This window comes from Somniosus microcephalus, chromosome 11 (genome assembly GCF_052327205.1).
Source record: "Somniosus microcephalus isolate GS21.2 chromosome 11, FLI_Smic_1.0, whole genome shotgun sequence".
Lineage (NCBI taxonomy): Eukaryota > Metazoa > Chordata > Chondrichthyes > Squaliformes > Somniosidae > Somniosus > Somniosus microcephalus.
Window position 1 is genome coordinate 2,205,866 of NC_140997.1, and position 19,317 is coordinate 2,225,182.

Consider the following 19,317-nt stretch of genomic DNA (forward strand, 5'->3'; position numbering starts at 1 on the left):
TAGGGAGCTAGGTAGCAGATTAAAAAGCAGGACCTCAAAGGTTGTAATCTCTGGATTACTCCCGGTGCCACGTGCTAGTGAGTATAGGAATAGGAGGATAGAGCAGATGAATGCGTGGCTAAAGAGTTGGTGCAGGAGGGAGGGCTTTAGTTTCCTGGATCACTGGGTCTGCTTCTGGAGAAGTGGGACCTGGACAAGTTGCACCTGAACCGGAACGAGACCAACATCCTTGTGGGGAGGTTTGCTAGTACTGGTGGGGGGGGGTTTAAACTAACTTGGCAGGGGGATGGGATACAGAGTGGAGCTGTAGTAGGGGGTGATGCACAGCCAAATATAGAGGAAAAAACAAGTCCGCCTGGAAGGTGGAGCAAATATGTAACGGCACAAGGGAGTATGGCAAGGCTGGATGGCATTTATTTTAATGCAAGGAGTCTTGCGAGTAAGGCAGATGAATTGAAGGTGTTGATGAAAACATGGGAGTATGATATTGTTGCTATCACAGAGACATGGTTGAGGAAGGGGCAGAACTAGCAGCTCAATATTCCAGGGTATAGAACCTTCAGGCGAGACAGAGGGGGGTGTAAAAGAGGAGGGGGTGTCGCAATATTAATCAAGGAGTCAATTACTGCTGTAAGGAGGGATGATATCTTAGCAGATTTCTCTAATGAGGCCATATGGGTAGAACTTAAAAACAAAAAGGGGGCAAGCACTTTGCTGGGAGTCTACTATAGGCCCCCAAACAGTCAGGGGGAGATAGAGGAACAGATATGTAGGCAAATCTCAGAGAAGTGTAGAAATAATAGGGTAGATTGTGTCGATTGGGCTTATACTCACTGGAGTTTAGAAGATTGAGAGGGGATCTCATCGAGACCTATAAAATTCTGTCAGGTCTGGACAGACTAGATGCAGGAAGGATGTTTCTGATGGCCGGGGAGTCCAGAACCAGGGGTCATAGTCTAAGGATAAGGGGTAAGCCATTTAGGACTGAAATGAGGAGGAATTTCTTCACCCAGAGAGTGGTGAACCTGTGGAATTCTCTGCCACAGAGGGCGGTGGAGGCCAGTTCATTAAATATATTCAAGAAAGAGTTGGATATGTTTCTTGAGGCTGAAGGGATCAAGGGATATGGGGAAAAGGCGGGGACAGGGCACTGAGTTTGGATGATCAGCCATGATCACATTGAATGGCGGAGCAGGCTCGAAGGGCCGAATGGCCTACTCCTGCTCCTATCTTCTATGTTTCTATGTAATAATAGTTGGGGATTTCAACTTCCCCAATATTAACTGGGATAGTCAGAGTGTGAAAGGCTTAGAGGGTGCGGAATTCATAGAGTGCATCCAAGAGAGCTTTTTGAGCTAGCATGTAGAAAGCCCTACAAGAGAGGGGGCGGTACTGGACCTAATTCTAGGGCAAGTGGTAGAAGTGTCAGTAGGAGAGCATTTTGGTGACAGTGACCATAATTTGGTGAGATTTAAGGTAGTCATGGAAAAGGACAAAGATGGACTGGAAATAAAGGTTCTAAATTGGGGGAAGGCCGATTTTAATATGATGAGGCAGGATCTGGCCAAAGTGGGCTGGGATCACCTACTTGTAGGAAAATCCACATCAGAGCACTGGGAGTCTTTCAGAAAGGAAATAGAGAGAGTACAACGCCAACATGTTCCCGTAAAGGTCAAGGGTGGGACCAACAAGCCCAGGGAACCCTGGCTGTCAAGGGATATACAAGAATGGATTAGGAAAAAAAGGGAAGCTTTTGGCAGATACAAAGGACTAAAAACAGTGGAAGCTCTAGAGGAGTATAGAAAGTGCAGGGGGGTACTTAAAGAAATTAGGAAAGCGAAGAGGGGGCATGAAAAAAACACTGGCGGGCAAAATAAAGGAAAATCCCAAGGTGTTTTATAAGTATATTAATGGCAAGAGGATAACCAGGGAAAGAGTAGGGCCAATTAGGGACCAAAGTGACAAACTGTGTGTAGAGCCGGAAGATGTAGGTGAGGTTTTAAATGAATATTTTGCATTTGTGTTCACTCTGGAGAAGGGTGATGTAGGCATAGAAATCAGGCAGGGGGATTGTGATATACTTGAACAAATTAGTACTGAGAGGGAGGAGGTACTAGCGGTTTTAGCGGGCTTAAAAGTGGATCAATCCCCAGGCCCCGACGGGCTGTATTCCAGGCTGCAGTGTGAGGCAAGGGAGGAGATTGCAGGGGCTCTGACACAAATTTTCAGAACCTCTCTGGCCACAGGGGAGGTGCCAGAGGACTGGAGAACAGCTAACATAGTACCATTGTTCAAGAAGGGTAGTAGGGATAAACCAGGGAATTATAGACCAGTGAGCCTAACATCAGTGGTAGGGACAGAATTAGTCTCCACTTGGAGAGGCAAGGATTAATCAAGGATAGTCAGTTGGCTTCGTCAGGGGGAGATCATGTCTGACCAATTTGATTGAATTTTTCGAGGGGGTGACTAGGTGTGTGGATGAGGGTAGTGCAGTTGATGTAGTCTACATGGACTTCAGTAAGGCTTTTGACAAAGTCCCACATGGGAGACTGGTCAAGAAGGTAAGAGCCCATGGGATCCAGGGCAATTTGGCACATTGGATCCAAAATTAACTTAGTGGCAGGAGGCAGAGGGCGACTGGAAGCCTGTGTCCAGTGGTGTACTGCAGGGATCGGTGCTGGGTCCTTTGCTGTTTGTAGTGTACATTAATGATTTAGATATGAATGCAGGAGGTATGATCAGTAAGTTCGCAGATGACACGAAAATTGGTGGAGTGGTAAATAGCGAGGAGGGAAGCCTCAGGCTACAGGACGATATAGACGGGTTGGGTAGATGGGCAGAACAGTGGCAAATGGAATTTAACCCTGAAAAGTGTGAGGTGATGCATTTTGGGAGGACTAACAAGGCAAGGGAATACACAATGAATGGTAGGATCCTAGGAAGGACAGAGGATCAGAGGGACCTTGGTGTGCATGTACATAGATCCCTGAAGGTAGCAGGAGAGGTAGATAAGGTGGTTAAAAAGGCATATGGGATACTTGGTTTCAATAGCCGAGGCATAGAATATAAGAGCAGGGAGGTTATGATGGAGCTGTACAAAACGCTAGTTAGGCCACAGCTGGAATACTGTGTGCAGTTCTGGTCGCCACACTATAGGAAGGATGTGATTGCATTGGAGAGGGTGCAGAGGAGATTCACCAGGATGTTACCTGGGCTGGAGTGCTTCAGCTATGAAGAGAGACTGGACAAGCTGGGGTTGTTTTCCTTGGAGCAGAGAAGGCTGAGGGGGGACCTGATTGAGGTGTACAAAATTATGAGGGGCACAGATAGGGTAGATAGAAAGGAACTTTTCCCCTTAGTAGAGGGGTCAATAACCAGGGGGCATAGTTTCAAGGTAAGGGGCAGGAGGTTTAGAGGGGATTTGAGGAAAAACTTTTTCACCCAGAGGGTGGTTGGAATCTGGAACTCACTGCCTGAAAGGGTGGTAGAGGCAGGAACCCTCACAACATTCAAGAAGCATTTAGATGAGCACTTGAAACACCATAGCATACAAGGCTACGGACCAAGTGCTGGAAAATGGGATTAGAATAGACAGGGCTTGATGGCTGGCGTGGACACGATGGGCCGAAGGGCCTCTTTCTGTGCTGTATAACTCTCTGACTCTGACTAGAAACACTTACCAGCTACTCAACAATCAGCTCCTTCCCTGGTTGTGATGTCATTTCAGTGGTTTAGCAGTTGTTGCTTTTGTTGTTGTTTTCGCTGGCGGTCCTCTGCCTCCTCGCTGCTCCAGTCCGTGCTCTCTGGGCCGCCTTGCTGCTCCGGTCCGTGCTCTCTGGGCCTCCTCGCTGCTCCAGTCCGCGCTCACTGGGCCGCCTCGCTGCTCCGGTCCGCGCTCTCTGGGCCACCTCGTTGCTCCGGTCTGCGCTCTCTGGGCCTCCTCGCTGCTCCGGTCCGTGCTCTCTGGGCCTCCTCGCTGCTGCGGTCCGTGCTCTCTGGGCCTCCTCGCTGCTGCGGTCCGTGCTCTCTCTGGGCCCCCTGCTCCGCTCCGCTTCGCTCCGTGCTCTCTGGGCCTCCCTCTGCTCCAGTCCGTGCTCTCTGGGCCGCCTCGCTGCTCCGGTCCGCGCTCTCTGGGCCACCTCGTTGCTCCGGTCCGTGCTCTCTCTGGGCCCTCCGCTCCGCTCCGTGCTCTCTGGGCCTCTTCGCTGCTCCGCTCCGTGCTCTCTCGGCCTCCTCGCTGCTCCGGTCCGTGCTCTCTGGGCCTCCTCGCTGCTCCGGTCCGTGCTCTCTGGGCCTCCTCGCTGCTCCGGTCCGTGCTCTCTCTGGGCCTCCTCGCTGCTCCGGTCTGTGCTCTCTCTGGGCCTCCTGCTCTGGTCCGTGCTCTCTGGGTCTCCCGCTCCGGTCTGTGCTCTGTGGGTCTCCTGCTCTGGTCCGTGCTCTCTCTGGGCCTCTCGCTCCGCTCCGGTCCGTGCTCTCTGGTCCCTCTGCTCCGGTCCGTGCTCTCTGGTCCCTCTGCTCCGGTCCGTGCTCTCTGGGCCTCCCGCTCCGGTCCGTGCTCTCTGGGCCTCCCGCTCCAGTCCGTGCTCTCTCTGGGCCTCCCGCTCCGGTCCGTGCTCTCTGGTCCCTCTGCTCCGGTCCGTGCTCTCTGGGCCTCCCGCTCCGGTCCGTGCTCTCTGGGACTCCCGCTCCGGTCCGTGCTCTTTCTGGGCCTCCCGCTCCGGTCCGTGCTCTCTGGGACTCCCGCTCCGGTCCGTGCTCTTTCTGGGCCTCCCGCTCCGGTCCGTGCTCTCTGGGCCTCCCGCTCCGGTCCGTGCTCTTTCTGGTCCTCCCGCTCCGGTCCGTGCTCTCTGGTCCCTCTGCTCCGGTCCGTGCTCTCTGGGCCTCCCGCTCCGGTCCGTGCTCTCTGGTCCCTCTGCTCCGGTCCGTGCTCTCTGGTCCTCCCGCTCCGGTCCGTGCTCTCTGGTCCCTCTGCTCCGGTCCGTGCTCTCTGGGCCTCCCGCTCCGGTCCGTGCTCTCTGGGCCTCCCGCTCCGGTCCGTGCTCTCTCTGGGCCTCCCGCTCCAGTCCGTGCTCTTTCTGGGCCTCCCGCTCCGGTCCGTGCTCTCTGGTCCCTCTGCTCCGATCTGTGCTCTCTGGGCCTCCCGGTCCAGTCCGCGTGCTCTCTGGGCCTCCCGCTCGATTTGTACTCTGCATGGGGCTTAAAATCAAATGTATATAAAATACCCAATGCCGATGGTCTGGGGACATTGATATTTGAAATAACGTCCCATGCATGGTTTTCAAGATAAATTTTTTAAAATTTGCTATGAAGAGAAATGCTGCTGTTTTACTCGATGTATAATTTTGGCAGCCAATAGTTTGGTCGTGCATTCCCCATTTAGTGTGGCATGGGTCAAATGGGGAGGAGGGCTTGGCTGGCCTGAGTGGTGCAGCGGGTTAGTTAGAACAGGCCTTTAATATCTGCAACAGCTTGGAACGCAGCCAAGACGGAGGGCCGAGGTCACAAGGGCCATTAATATAGAAAATAGAAAAATGTCAGGCTGTTCCAATTGGGGACGATTTTGAGTTTGGGGCTGAGTCACAGTGTTGGCACTGCACTAAAGTGAGAAAGTGTTCTGTCCCCAGCACTAACATCCCTTATGTTGAGCACAACATTCACAGAAAAAAAATGAAAGAATGCGGATCTCCGTATCAATACTGAGAAATAGGAGAGAAAGAAACCAAGGAAATGAGACTGAGCAGGGCCCGAATCCTAGTAATCCGGGTGAGAATCGTACCCGCAGGTCGGTGTGCACTCGGTTATTGGAGCTCGAGCACGCTCACTAATGGTTTGGGCACGTCCTTACCAATTTCGCCCATACTGCTGTTCGAAAGTGGAGAAGGGGCTTGGGCACTCCGTGAGAGGAGGGTGCATTGTCTGGGACAACTTGTACAAAGCTTCTGACCCAGTCTCCGCTGCACTGGTCAAGGTTGTGAGCAAGGAGACTTAAGAAAAGGACAGTGTATCTTCGTGACTCACCCACACCTCCATCCCTCATCTTTCCCAAGTCAAAATGAATAAAAAAACTATTCTTTGAAAAGGAACAGAAAGAAAAAAACTGAGAAAACAGGACAAAAAAGCACAGTGCCTTGAATAGGAAGAAATGAGGGAAAGAATTTAGAATAAACCAACATCAAGAGGCAAAGTTGAGACAGGAATGCTCGAAGTTTCTGCCTTGCTGATTTGCTTTGGGAGCCAGGTGTTGTGTGATGATGGGGGCACGACTATGAGAAGCTGTACGCCATTTTGATGCTGCCCTTCCCCATTCAATGGTGCCCTGCTGTAATCTGTTTCCCTTCCATTAGGTTTGAATGGTGTTTCTGGAAGCATCTGGGATCACTTTGTTAGTGGGAATTTCTCTCCCAGTCCATCTCCTGTGTTCAGTAGTAGTGCCACAACCACTGCTGCGGGCTCCAACAGCAGTGAGCTCGCCAGAGTGCGGAGAGAACTCGAGGAGGCCAAGCGCAAGATCAAACAATGGGAAGACTCGTGGCAGCAAGTGAAGCAGGTGGGTGCGCAAGAGATGTACGTGCAGCTTTAAAAACTTTCCTCACTCCCTCCCCACCCCACAAGGTAGTGGATATATGGAACAGATTACTGGAGAAAGGTGTAAATTGTAGGCCAGTTGATGCCTTTGCAAAGGAACTGGGTCAGTACTAATCGAGAAAGGGAGTTGAGATGATAGACATGTTAATAGATCTGTTTGATTCACATAGGAGATGATGAGAGTGTAGAGATCCTGGGCGGAGTGGACTAGCCTGTAATTGAGGGAGCCATGCATGGGCTGGATGGGCCGAGTGGCCTCTTCTCAGTCTAGGTTTTATGTTAAGTTGCTGATCATCAGTTGATTTTGGATGTGTACTGATTCTATTGCATCACACCAGCTGCATGTGACATTCAGTATCCACTGTAACAAATGATGGCAAAAATAGGACCAAGGGCTAAACAAAAGGCCATTCCCACTAACCTCACAGTCACAAAAGAAATCGGCTTCATCTGGTTTGTAATATCTCCAAGTGTCTAATTGAGGTCCTTGCTTTGCATTAGCCAATATTCTTACACATGCAATGTTTCACATCCCAGATTGATTGGAAAGAACAGGAGTGCGTGCTGGGCTGCAGGTACAGCATTTCTCAGTGATGCAGTTGTTGTACGTGGCCAGTTTACTTCTGAGAATAAATTAATGTCGATAAGAACAGTGCGTCTGTGTTTTACCTTGCTGTTTCTGTTACCAGGCATGTGATGCATGGCAGAAGGAAGCTCAGGAGGCCAAAGAAAGGGCAAAAGTGGCCGATACTGACCGGCAAGTAGTATTACAGCAGAAGGAAGAGGTGGATAAGCAGCTTAAAAAGCTTCAGGAGGACTTTGATGCTTTATGCCGATCTCCAAATTTTCCCCTTCTAAGAAACTATGGGGATATAGACAAGCTTCCTTTACCAAAGCTTCATTCTATACAAAGTCAATTGCGTGCAGATTTGGACCTTGTAGATGGGGTGAGTTGGAACTTGTGTTTAGCATGTAGCAAATAGAGGCATATTGCATAAAAAACACTATTGTCCCCATCATCACCCTCCACTTAATTTTAAAACCTCTCTTGAATTGTTCAGCTATGTGTGTGAATACACTGCCGACTGTACCACTGACCCCCATGCACCCCAGGGAGACCCCCACCTGACCCCGTGCACTCCAGGGAGACCCCACCTGACCCCATGCACTCCAGGGAGACCCCATGCACTCCAGGGAGACCCCACCTGACCCAGGGAGACCCCACCTGACCCCGTGCACCCCAGGGAGATACCAATTTCATTGCTGGTCTGTGCTGAATTGGCTGATCCCAGCAAAAGGGCACTACAATTGATCATCTCATCCCCAGTGCAGCGAAGGAAAGCAGCCAGGGCTCTCGCTCCTCACTGCTGTCGAGTCAATGGAAAGTGTGTGTACATGCTGACTGCTGCCATCCACAGTTGAATAGCACACTAGCACTTTGTGTCTGGGCTTGCCCATGAAAAGCAGTGTCGGCAGTGAAGTTACTAAAGGATGGCCGCTGCCTACAGAACTGCACCACAGTGAGAGTCGGTGCTCTCGGAGGAGGTGTGGCAGCAGTCTGCCACTGCCCAATGACTAGAAGTTTGTTACACACTGGTCCACTTGCCCAGGAAGTGGAACCCGAAGAAAAGGAAGCAGTTATTCTGAAGTAAAATAAAAAATGACTGATAATATGTAATAGAAGCCAGTTGTGTTATTTACCCAGACCTTCAGACTAGCAAACCCCATTGATAGTAAGGGAATGGTATTCTCCTTGAAGGTGGTGGAGTGGAATTAAGAGAACAAGTTTGTAATGGACTAGACTATTCATTGCACACAATCAGAGGTAGTTTTATACACAACTGAACACAAACTTAATTGTAACTATTTATAAAATTCAGTCTCACTAGTTTTTTTAAATTGTAATCATGTACAAAATATTTGCAATGTTATAAACTTACCAAGGAAATTGCTACATGCAGATCACGTTTTATTTTTCCATTCAAAACAGGTAATCTATCAGCTCCAATCGAAGAAATGCATTGTATGCCAGGAGCGGGACCGTTCTATATTACTTCAGCCTTGCCAGCATTATGTCCTCTGTGAGCACTGTGCACCTAACAAAATTGAATGTCCCTATTGCAAAACTAAAGTAATGAATTGGTGATGAATATATTCTAGGTACATGGGACTAGCCTTTTGAAGAACGACTACACTATCCTAACAATTCGAAGCTGTAGTGCCCCCCTCATGTCGGAAATATTTTAAATTATGCAGTGAGTATATCCTACCCTACAAAATACAGCGTTCCTCTCTGTATTTCTTTACTGAATTTTTTTTTAAACGTATAAGCTCTTCTCTTTCCCCATGGAAAATTACAACATGCATCCTGGTAGACCAGTCAATCACAGTGACTTACTCGGTCCATTCTTCAGCACGTTAGCCATACAGTTTGCTTTAGTCTGACTGATGTGCTTTACAGACAGTGTTGCTGCGCTTCCATCACTTTTGCAGATGTCCTGCATTAACAACTGGTCCCTTACCGCATGCGTTCAGAAATCAAATCGGAGTAAACTCGAGGCACTTCAGATACCAGTTCCTAGTGTAGGATCGACTTGCTGTGTATTTCCAACGAATATTGCATGCAGAGCACTGCAGCTTTAGCATTTTTATGTTCTAGTATTTTACATATAAAATTAAAAAAGAAAAAAAAGACTAGGTTATGTGAAGAGGTTTAATTTCCTGTAACGCACTTTGTTAACCTGGGGTTTTTTTTTTGTTTAGAGGTTATAATAAATTGCTTTCAAGCTGCTTTGTAGTTTTTTTTCAGAACATGTGATAATATAAAGCTTTGTATGTGTACTGTGAAACCTGTTAATAGATATTTGGTATTCCGATTCTTACTGTTGAATCATAGTACAGTGAATATTGTTAGATTTCCTATTCTAATTACATACTATTATAAATATTAGTATTGTGCAACTTGCTAGGATTTTTACATTTTTCAATTTATAAATTAAGTGCAAACTTTTAATGCTTAAAAGGATAACCAGCAGCAATTTCATAATGGCACATAATGCTATCTGAGCAAACAGGAAGTCTGAAGAGAAGTTTGCTATTTTATATAATAAAATGAAACAGTCGTTCTTTTCCCTCCGAAACAAGCTGCATTGGCCAGCGCGTGGTTGGAGATTTTGTAGCTAGCATCATGAAAGTTTTTAATGAATTGTTATTTCTTCTTCTGTTGGTGCAACTCCTAGCCTTGTAAGCATTTTAAATGACAATGTCTAATTTCTGGCCACTGTTACCAAGTGCCTTCTGCCTTGCCTAAACCTAAATTGCAACGACAACTTCTGTCAGACAGGCAAAGGTACTTTGATGCAAACTCTTTGCACTGATTATATATATACACATATATATTTAAATATATAATTAATGCAAATCCATAGACCAGCTTTCTCTAACTGTAAAGAGGTTAGGTGCATAAAATTCAGGATGAACTCGTATTGAACATAGATGTTGAAATTGCCACCATGTCTTGTTGTCTGATTTAGAGTATGCTTATTACCAGAGGGCGATGACCTGTGCTCTCTCTTACATACACTGCTCACTTGACTGAACAGCGTAATATGTACAGGTTATAATTAAGAATGAAAAATTGACCTATTACTGTGTTAGTTGAAATGATTTGTCTTCACTTCTTGTCATTCTGTATCAGAAGTCCATTAATAATATTGCCATCAAAGTGTGGAACTGCCGGTTAGTGATGGAAAGATGCCAGCTGTTCAAAGAAACTAGTTTATTTAAAAAATAAATACAAGACTGTGATTGGTTGGTGTGGAGTTGCGAACTGTGTTTGGAGTGAATGAAATGGTTAATAGATCATGCAGTGCCGTCATTAGCCAATCGTGTGCAAACCTCTGTGATTTTTAAATGAGGGTTTATAGTGAGCCCTGAGCATTGCAAAGTCCATGTGCAAATGTGGAAGAGCCCTGGTCCCAGCTGGAACATCTCCTTGACACAAATAACATTTGAAGTGTTACATTATGTAAAATGGAAAAAGTCCTGTTCAATGTAGAAACCAATTATTATTTTCATGTACAGTGCAGCCACAACTAACCTTACTATTGAAACTTGCTCCCTTAGAAGGAACCCGAACTAATGCAGGAGCAGGACTGTTAATAGTAACATTTAATTGGAACATCTGTTGGACTTGAAGTTCTCAGCGAGCCCATAATATAATTTATAATATCATCTCCGTTCAGTCCGTAAGGGTGACCCCGAGCTTCCGGTCACCTGTCACTTTAATTCACCGCTCCATTCCCACTCAGACCTCACCGTCCGCGGCCTCTTGCATTGTTCCACGGAAGCTCAGCGTAAGCTTGAGGAACAGCACCTCATCTTCCGATTAGGCACTTTACAGCCTTCCGGACTCAATATCGAGTTCAACAATTTCAGATCATAGCCTCGGCCCCTATCATATACTGTATGTATATTTTTTATCCACTTTTTGTCTGTGTCCTTTTTTTCTTCTCCCCCTTTCATTCTGCCAGCACAATTTACACTTCATCTCGAGCCATCTTTTGTTTCTTAACCTGTTCCATTACCATCTCCTCTCGCCTTGAATATCTCTTAACCTCTCCTGCCTTCTATCCTATCACAGACCTTCCCCTTTGTTCTTTCATCCCCTCCCCATTTCCCAGCCCCTACACTTGCTTAAAAATCTGTTCCATTTCCTGCTTTTTTCCAGTTCTGACGAAAGGTCATCGACCTGAAACGTTAACTCTGTTTCTCTCTTCACAGATGCTGCCTGACCTGCTGAGTATCTCCAGCATTTTGTTTTTATTTCAGATTTCCAGCATCTGCAGTATTTTCTTTTTGCTATAATATCATTTGATGCTTTTTTGAGAAAAATCGTTTCACGCGTACAAACACCATTGGTGTATGTGGCCAAGGCAAAACCCTAAAGCCAGTCTGACTGATTGAATATTTAAGATATATTTTAAATGCTTTTTTCAGACTTTTAATGTCTTAAGTTTTTAAGCCCCTAATAAAGGGTGGGGCCATTGTTGTGTGAAAGTCTAATGCCTATAACTCCAGTATAATGAACTTAAATTAATGCAATGGTTAAGGACCAACTTCAGAGGGTGAAGCACACTGCCATTGACCAGTGCTATAAGGATGCCTTTACACAGCGTACAGTAAACTTGGCAATCTGGCTCCTTCGCTGTGGATATGGAGACTGCACTTTATTGTGGCAAGGGATCGGCAGTTTGGGTATTAAATTCCCAACGTTGGGAAGTCAAATCGCTGATCAGACTCTGTGTTTGTACATCAACTTTAATGTCACAACAAAGTGCAAACTGCTTCAATGGGTAAATACACTTCGACCTGCATTTACAGCCCCCGTCGCCGCCCACCTCCACGTGTGACGGTCAGATACACTTTGCTGAACAGTTATAATGGACTTCTGGACCACATGTAGTCTTTGCCAAAGAACTTTTCTGTATAGCGATTTATTATCTGTAGTTTTAACTAGACATGTAAATACTAAATGTAGCTAGTTACAGGCAGAATTGATGAAACAGTGACCAAAATTAGAGAATTTAATTCTGTATTGTGTTCTCAGTAAGGGAAAAGAGATTCCACTGTTTCTGTATAAAAGTGAAGCTTATTACATGAAATGCTCTTTGATCACAGACTGCTAAACAGTTCTTTGAGAAGAATGTGGAATGTATAAAGTACATTGTATTGGGAAAAACAGCAACTTTACATAAAAGCAGTCCAGAATTCGAGGTTTACTTACATCTGTTCAAGATTATTGTGAAGTAAAATTTGCTTGGTATTCTGGTTAAAAAAAAAAAATAGTGGCCATATGCATCAGTGCTTAGTTAAACTGCTTATAAGAATTTTGTAGGTTTTTTTGTTGTATTGCAATGTCACATGTTAATGGTAAGCCTATTACAGATTAATGCTTGTGCACTACTGTTGACATTCAAGAGGAACTGTAACAAAACTAGCTCGTTCGTTACTGCATGTACTGTACTCTGCCGCCATCGTGATAACAAACCGTTGGTTTTGAGAAAAAAACGCCATTTTATCTTCACAGTTGTGAACTGGGATGTGACACTATTGACAGATGTGCAGAACTAAAAGTACATTTGAATCAGTTATTCACAACCCAGGTCCCCATTCACAAACCTGGCAACTCAGCCAGGTTGTAGTAATTGGAAGGAATTCTCCCAGTGCAAACTGTATGGCAGGAGAAACGAGAGCTAATGTAAATCAGAGTTACGAATTCATGTCACGGAAGGGCAAGATTATAAAAATCAAGTCAACTCTCAATTTTAGAGGGCGAATTTTTAACCCCTTTCTCCAAATACTCCTCCTTTAGCTGCCAACTCCAAAGTCTTGTAAATATTTTGTTGTTGAACTGAAAATGTCAGTTTGTTTGCAATCTTGTTGCTCTCCTCCCCTGGGTCAGTATTGTAACAGACCATAAGCTCATACAAAACGGGCTCGGTCAGTTTCCAAATTAGTTTTTTTTAAAGCGCCAGATGACTTATCTTTAATTCCTGAAGGGTCAGTTTTTGTAAGCCCGTGCTTCAACGTTCTGCAGACAACCCTGAGCTAGCGAATAAAACGGCTACATTGACATCAAGATTCTGCATGAATCTTCATGGTGAGACAGCTGTTGCTTACCTGGAGGAGTTGTCCTATCTGAATCCTAAATTTTTCTGTTCTTTACGGGTGTGTTTGCACCAACGTTGGCGTCGCATCTACTTCACTGCAGCAATAAACTTCGTGTGCCCTCGGGGGAAATCCCAGCTGCTGGTTCCTTACCACAGTGCAAACATAGTCTCTATACCCACAGTGAGCTCGAGAAACCTGCTCTGGTACAGTATAGATGCAACAAAGCAGAATTTGGCGCTCTGCCCGTCTCCCTCGCGCGCTCTCTTGCTCTCTCTTTGCCTCTGTCTCTCTCGAGCGCAGAGCAGTTCCCTATTGGATGTCGGCTCAACTTTTGCACTTCCAGCATTTGTGCGCGTTCCCTTTATCTCTACAAAAAGAAAACTAAATTGGGACAGGACCTGGGCAACTCCGTCACTGCTTTTTTAATGGCTCTGTGAGCCGGTGAATGATCTGGGACTGTGAAGGCTGTAACGTGAGCTGCCTCATGACATCCCACATGAACACTTTGCCTCTGACCGCCCCACTGCTTGGCACCATTGTAACTTCTGTGTAAATGAGAACCCAACAACCCACCCCAAACCACTTTTAAAAATGCAATTCCAGAGCACTTAGACAGAAATATGCAGTGGGCAACCTTGGAATACATGAAAAAATCTCCCATAATAATCTAGCCACAACTCCGCTGCTGCTTCCTTCCCAAGTAACGCAGTGAATCAGTGTTGGAATTTTTTCCATGTTTCTCCCTTTCGCCAGGTTTCTTCGGTATATGGATAGTGAAACGTAAATTTATTCATGGATTAAATGTCGTTTTTCTCCTTACCTGCATGCTCCCCAGTAGACATTAAATGTGAAATATGCACATTAATAACTCATGAAGGAAATGGTTAGCATTAATGGTGCCAAACCTGTAGGAAAGTGTAAATGGTCAGCAAAGAGCATTTAGAAAGTAACTCAAGTGCCAAAACTGCCTTAAAAATCACTCAAAACCATTAAATGCCAAATACTCCCCCAAAAAATCATACTTTACAGAAAAATTAATAGCAGTCCAACAATATTACAAAAATATTTCAAAGGGAAAGGCACCTGCAGATCACTGCGTGTCCTTTATAATGAACAGACTAAAATAGAATTTTAGATCCAATCGTTCAGGAAGATGGTACGGTTACTTACATGCAGTGTGGTAACGAGTGAATTGCTGAAATTCCCATAGTGAGTAGCTTGTCATTTGCTGTACAGCAGGTTGAAATGAATCTTTCCCAGGTGTGTGAAGTCACTGAAGGTGTGTTCGTATACAAACTATTTCCCCCATATGACCCTTAATAAAGTGTTTGTGTGGTTCCAGAGCGCAGCAGAATTATGCACCAGCTGGAGATATTTCGGGAGATGTCTCCATCACCACTTGGCTCTTTTTAAAAAATCTCACTGCACATTTACAGATGCTTTAGGGAGATCTCTGCTGACTGATGTGATTTGTCAGATGACATTTCTACTAGCAAGCTGATTGATTTTTTTACAATTAATAAACTTGCAAGACACAGTTAGCCATTCCTGTTTATACTGCATGCCATAGCCTCTCTTTATGACTATATAGATATTTCTTTCCCTTGTACCTGGATCTTTGCTGTTGTGTAATTGCCCGTTAACAAGGAGCACGAACGTGGCACAGCTCACCATGGCCCTCTGGTTATCTCCCTTGGAGAATTCATTGGCTGTGCTTGGACTGCCCTGATGGCCCTCTGCAGAGTTGCTACACTTCAGTGTATGAATAAACCTGCATCCTTCCACCGGTTTATTGCCCAGCGTGAGTGCGCTTTAAGGCACATTTATTGTAATACATTAGCTCATTAATGCTTCGCTGCAGAAATAACTTGCTGCCATGTTAAATAAAGTATTACATTTCTGTAGCTGTTGCAGTATCAAACTACCTTCTGCAGGGATTGCAGAGCGAACTTAAATAGTTTTATCTGGTTTATAAATTTAAAATGCTCAGCTTCACCATTGGTCCTGTACAAAAAAATCAAAGGCTTCTGACAATATGCTTTCCACCCCAACACTGGTACTCTGCTGGGCAATACGGGCCTGGACAACATCTAACTTAAGGTCACGAACCAACAGGAAATTGTGAAGATTTTAGTTTGTGACTTTTTACTACCGGAATTCTCCATCAAAACAAATTGGATTCAGGGTGTATCAGATGGTGAGAGGACTGAGTCCGAGAGTAACCTTCATCATAGTACTGGAATAAAAAGTAATTTTAGTCTTAAGAACTTAAAACCACTTTCTGAAAATATTAATTCCTTAACGGGGTTGGTTTCTATGTGAACACACTTCCAGATTCTTTATATGCAAGTTCCTCAGCCTGGGAAGAGCAAGGAAACGGGAGGAAAAACTCATTTTCTCAGGGTATAAGGAACTATCTGTAATGAGAGTTTGTAAAGCATTCTGTGCAAGTCGAGCTGCATTTATAGACCTGTTTATCGAGGAAGCTCACTGAATGGGGATCGTGTTATGACCGGGGCAACCGGAATGACGGGCTGTTGGAAGAATCCAGCAGCTGGGTAGTTGTGCCGATTTCTGTGCACATCACCAGTTCAAATAAAACCCCTGCCCGTTTTACCCCAAACATAATTGTCTACATTTCTTGCAGCATTGTTTTATCACAGGGCATATAAGGCCGGCCGGCCAATTTCAAACTTCATTGCACGGGTAGCGTACAGCTAAACCAGTGAATAGTTACTTCAGATCTGTAACCAAGTCATTTATCCACTGGGCTCCTGGAATTTTAACATTCAAGAAAAATCATGGGAGGTGCAAGAGTTCAGTGACATTACTGGCAAAAATGTATTACAATAGTAACATATGCCTGACGCCGTGATTTATGTATTGACGTGGAATAGCTCATATCTTAACTAGTGTTTAAATATTACTGAAATATTGTCTTGGTATATTAATTTTTTTGTGGTCAAAGCAAGACCTTAATTGAATATTATGGGAATTTTTTCATTGTGTATTAATTTATGGAAGCCTGTTGTATGCGGTCTAGGTGAGTGTACACAAACAGAATGGCGATCTGAATGGAATGTTCTTTTAGAAAGTATTTATAAATGCATAATCATTTTACTCTAGTTCATTGTTTAAATTGTTAACACTTGTTAAGATTTTTACACTATAGCATTTATGCAGTGGTTTACAGAATTCATGGAATTATTTTTATTATCAATATGGGAATTAAAATAATTTTTGATCCTCAAAAAATGCCATTATATTAATTGCTTGCCTCTCTTTCTCCCAGACTTCCCTTCCTCCAATCTACAGACTTTTAAAACTCACCTCATCACTACTTTCTGATTCATCTGTCTTCTCTTCTCCAGCCTCTGTGTCCTGCACTGGGTTTTGGGGATCGCCTGGCTGTCTCAGTTTTAATGCAGTACTGATTGTTAAATCTGGAAACTCAGGGGCTTGGGTGGTTGCGTGTTTACAGCGGTCCCCTCCTCTCTGTCACCCAAGTCCAACACAAAAACTGCCCATAACTTGGTACCAATGAACAGTTTCATTCAACCTGGCTTGGCTAGTCTGAAAAGTTGGACCTGGTGCAGTTAAAGGTTACTTTTCTAAGGTTGAGACATTGGGGTTAAAAAGTAATTATGGTCAGGGTTACGGCTATTCTAAAGTGAAGGGAGCTGTGCTTACAACAGCCTCACGTGGCAAGCTCATGATCCAGGCTGGGCTGCAGTTATGAAGAATGAGCTTGCATTTACATAATCTTATCACCGCCTGTGTATCCACTAAACAATTATTTTGTTGTGTTTATTCACCAAGCTGAGCTAGCAGTTTGCACACAAGATGAATGAACAGATGATCTGTTTTGGTGTTAGCTGAGGGACACTGGGAGAACTTTCTGGATAGTGCCATTGGGATTTTCCATCTCCACCTGAACTGGCAGATGGGACCTTGGTTCATCTGAAGATCAGCACTGCTCTCAGTAATGCATTCCTCACCTTAAATTGGGCTGCAGTGGGGCTTGACTCCACCGACAAGGGGGCGACAGTGCTGTGCTACCAACTGAGTAAAGGGACAATTGAAATTTCATAGAATGATGAGAGAGTGAAGAAGGAGACTGTTTGGCCGATCGTGCCTATGCCAGCTCTTTGAAACAATTATCCAATTAGTACCTGCTCTTCCCCATAGCCATGAAAAATGTTCCCCTTCCAGTATTTATCCAATTCCCTTTTGAATGTTACCATTGAATCTGCTTCCACCACCCTTTCAGGCAGCGCGTTCCGGATCACAACAACTCGCTGCGTTTAAAGAAAATCCTCATGTCGTCTCTGGTTCTTTGGCCAATCACCTTTAATCGGTGTCCTCTGGTTACTCACACTTCTGCCAGTGGAAACAGTTTCAAAGTTAAGGCGGGTTGGTACTTTTCAGGCAAGATGATCATCCTGCCCAGGTCCAATGACCTGTCCTCTGGAGGGAATAATGCACCACACACCATGCTTTTAAAGAAAAAGGTCCTCCTATTTTAACAGCCTATTTCTTGAAGAGCTCTGGTCATGTTCGAGGTAATTGTGTAAAGTGCAGCAGCATTGGTGTCACAGGCACTGAAACCCTCTGGGACGGAGCTTTGTGAGCGCTGTGCTTCTGGAGGTGCAGTGCTGCAATAACTGCATGTAAATGGCCAGTTTGGTTCTGGCAGGATGGAGCTTCACCTTTCAGCCCGGACTTCCAGGCTGGGCATGCAGTTTAATATTGCACCGCAGTTAATCTGGTATTGCCAAAGCTGCCATACAGTGTAAACAGGTCATTGGGCACCGGCTAACCAAACTGAATCGGTTCCACGATAAGTGGATGTGGAGGGACACACTGCGGAGAGAGCAAATGCATTTTTTGGAGAAGTCCCCACAGACTGGTGTAATGAAGATCTGGCTGTTACTAACAGGAAGAAACGGCCCAAAAAACTGCCCATCAGCTCATGCATGTGAATGAGGTGAAACCGGTACACGCACAGAGAGTGGCTGTAACTTTTACTCATGTAGCTGTGATTGGGGTCTGGTTATTTTTAACGGTGAAAAGAGATGGATTGGTTAGATAAAAGTAAAATTAATAAAGGGGTGAACATGCATTTAGTTTCCTTGTGGTTTTTTGGGTGTTTGCATCGAACTTTACAGCCAATTAAGTACTTTAAGAGTCACTGTAGTAATGTAGGAAACGCGGCAGCCCATTTACACAGTACGATCCCACAAACAGCAATGGGATAATGACCAGATCAAATGTTTTTGTGGTGTTGGTGGATAAATGAGGGAAATGATGCTTCTGATAAGCGGTGATGAAAATGTTCAATGAGCACTTGGCTCGAGAGCAGGGTCCTTGGACTTGTCCAAGTCCACAATTATATTGTGGCTAAAACATCGAGCCTTTAAACCCCGTCACATCTAAGGCAGCAATTGGACTTTTACACTGGGTTGGGCCAAGGCAGCCGCTCTTTCTGCTCCCCAACCAGTGCAGCAAAGAGGCGGTGCGAGCCGGGCCAGGATTGGCCGGGGCCGCTCAGTCGAGGTCCGGCTCTGCCCCAATGCCAGGAGCTGCGGGTGGGCAGTGGCGGGGTGTGAGCCCAGCAAAGAGCTCAATGTGTCGCCGAGGGGAGGTGTAGCAGCAGATTCACAGCCGAGATTTATTTCACTTTGAAGACCAAGTAGCTCCTCCCCCCACTTGGACCAACCCCACCCCAGTGTCTAGCCGGAGTTCGGCCACCGAACTAACCCACCCCAGTGTCCAGTCACCGAACTGACCCACCCAGTGTCCAGCCGAAGTTTGGCCACCGAACTGACCCACCCCCGTGTCCAGCCGGAGTTCGGCCACCGAACTGACCCACCCAGTGTCCAGCCGAAGTTCGGCCACCGAACTGACCCACCCCAGCGCTGTTGAACTTTAACTTCACCAGCCTGAGCTTCCCTGGGTTCCTTCACCTTTAATACTTTACACTCCCAAGTCCCGAATGTTAAATCTCGTCCCCTTTGCATTTCTCATTACTGCTCTAATCCGGGAGTAAGATGTCACATC

General features: G+C 45.5%; 1 protein-coding gene across 2 annotated transcripts in view; it reads left to right on the forward strand.

Moving 5' to 3' along the window:
- The window catches only part of unkl (unk like zinc finger), a 304,546-nt gene extending 286,169 nt beyond the window's left edge, over positions 1-18,377 (forward strand). For both annotated transcript variants that reach the window (XM_086000032.1, XM_086000033.1), the window contains 3 exons: positions 6,345-6,547; positions 7,275-7,532; positions 8,576-18,377. In XM_086000032.1, coding sequence (XP_085856158.1) covers positions 6,345-6,547; positions 7,275-7,532; positions 8,576-8,731 — 617 coding nt within the window. In that variant the 3' untranslated portion in view covers positions 8,732-18,377. The remainder of the gene's footprint in view (positions 1-6,344; positions 6,548-7,274; positions 7,533-8,575) is intronic.
- Positions 18,378-19,317: the final 940 nt, after the last annotated feature.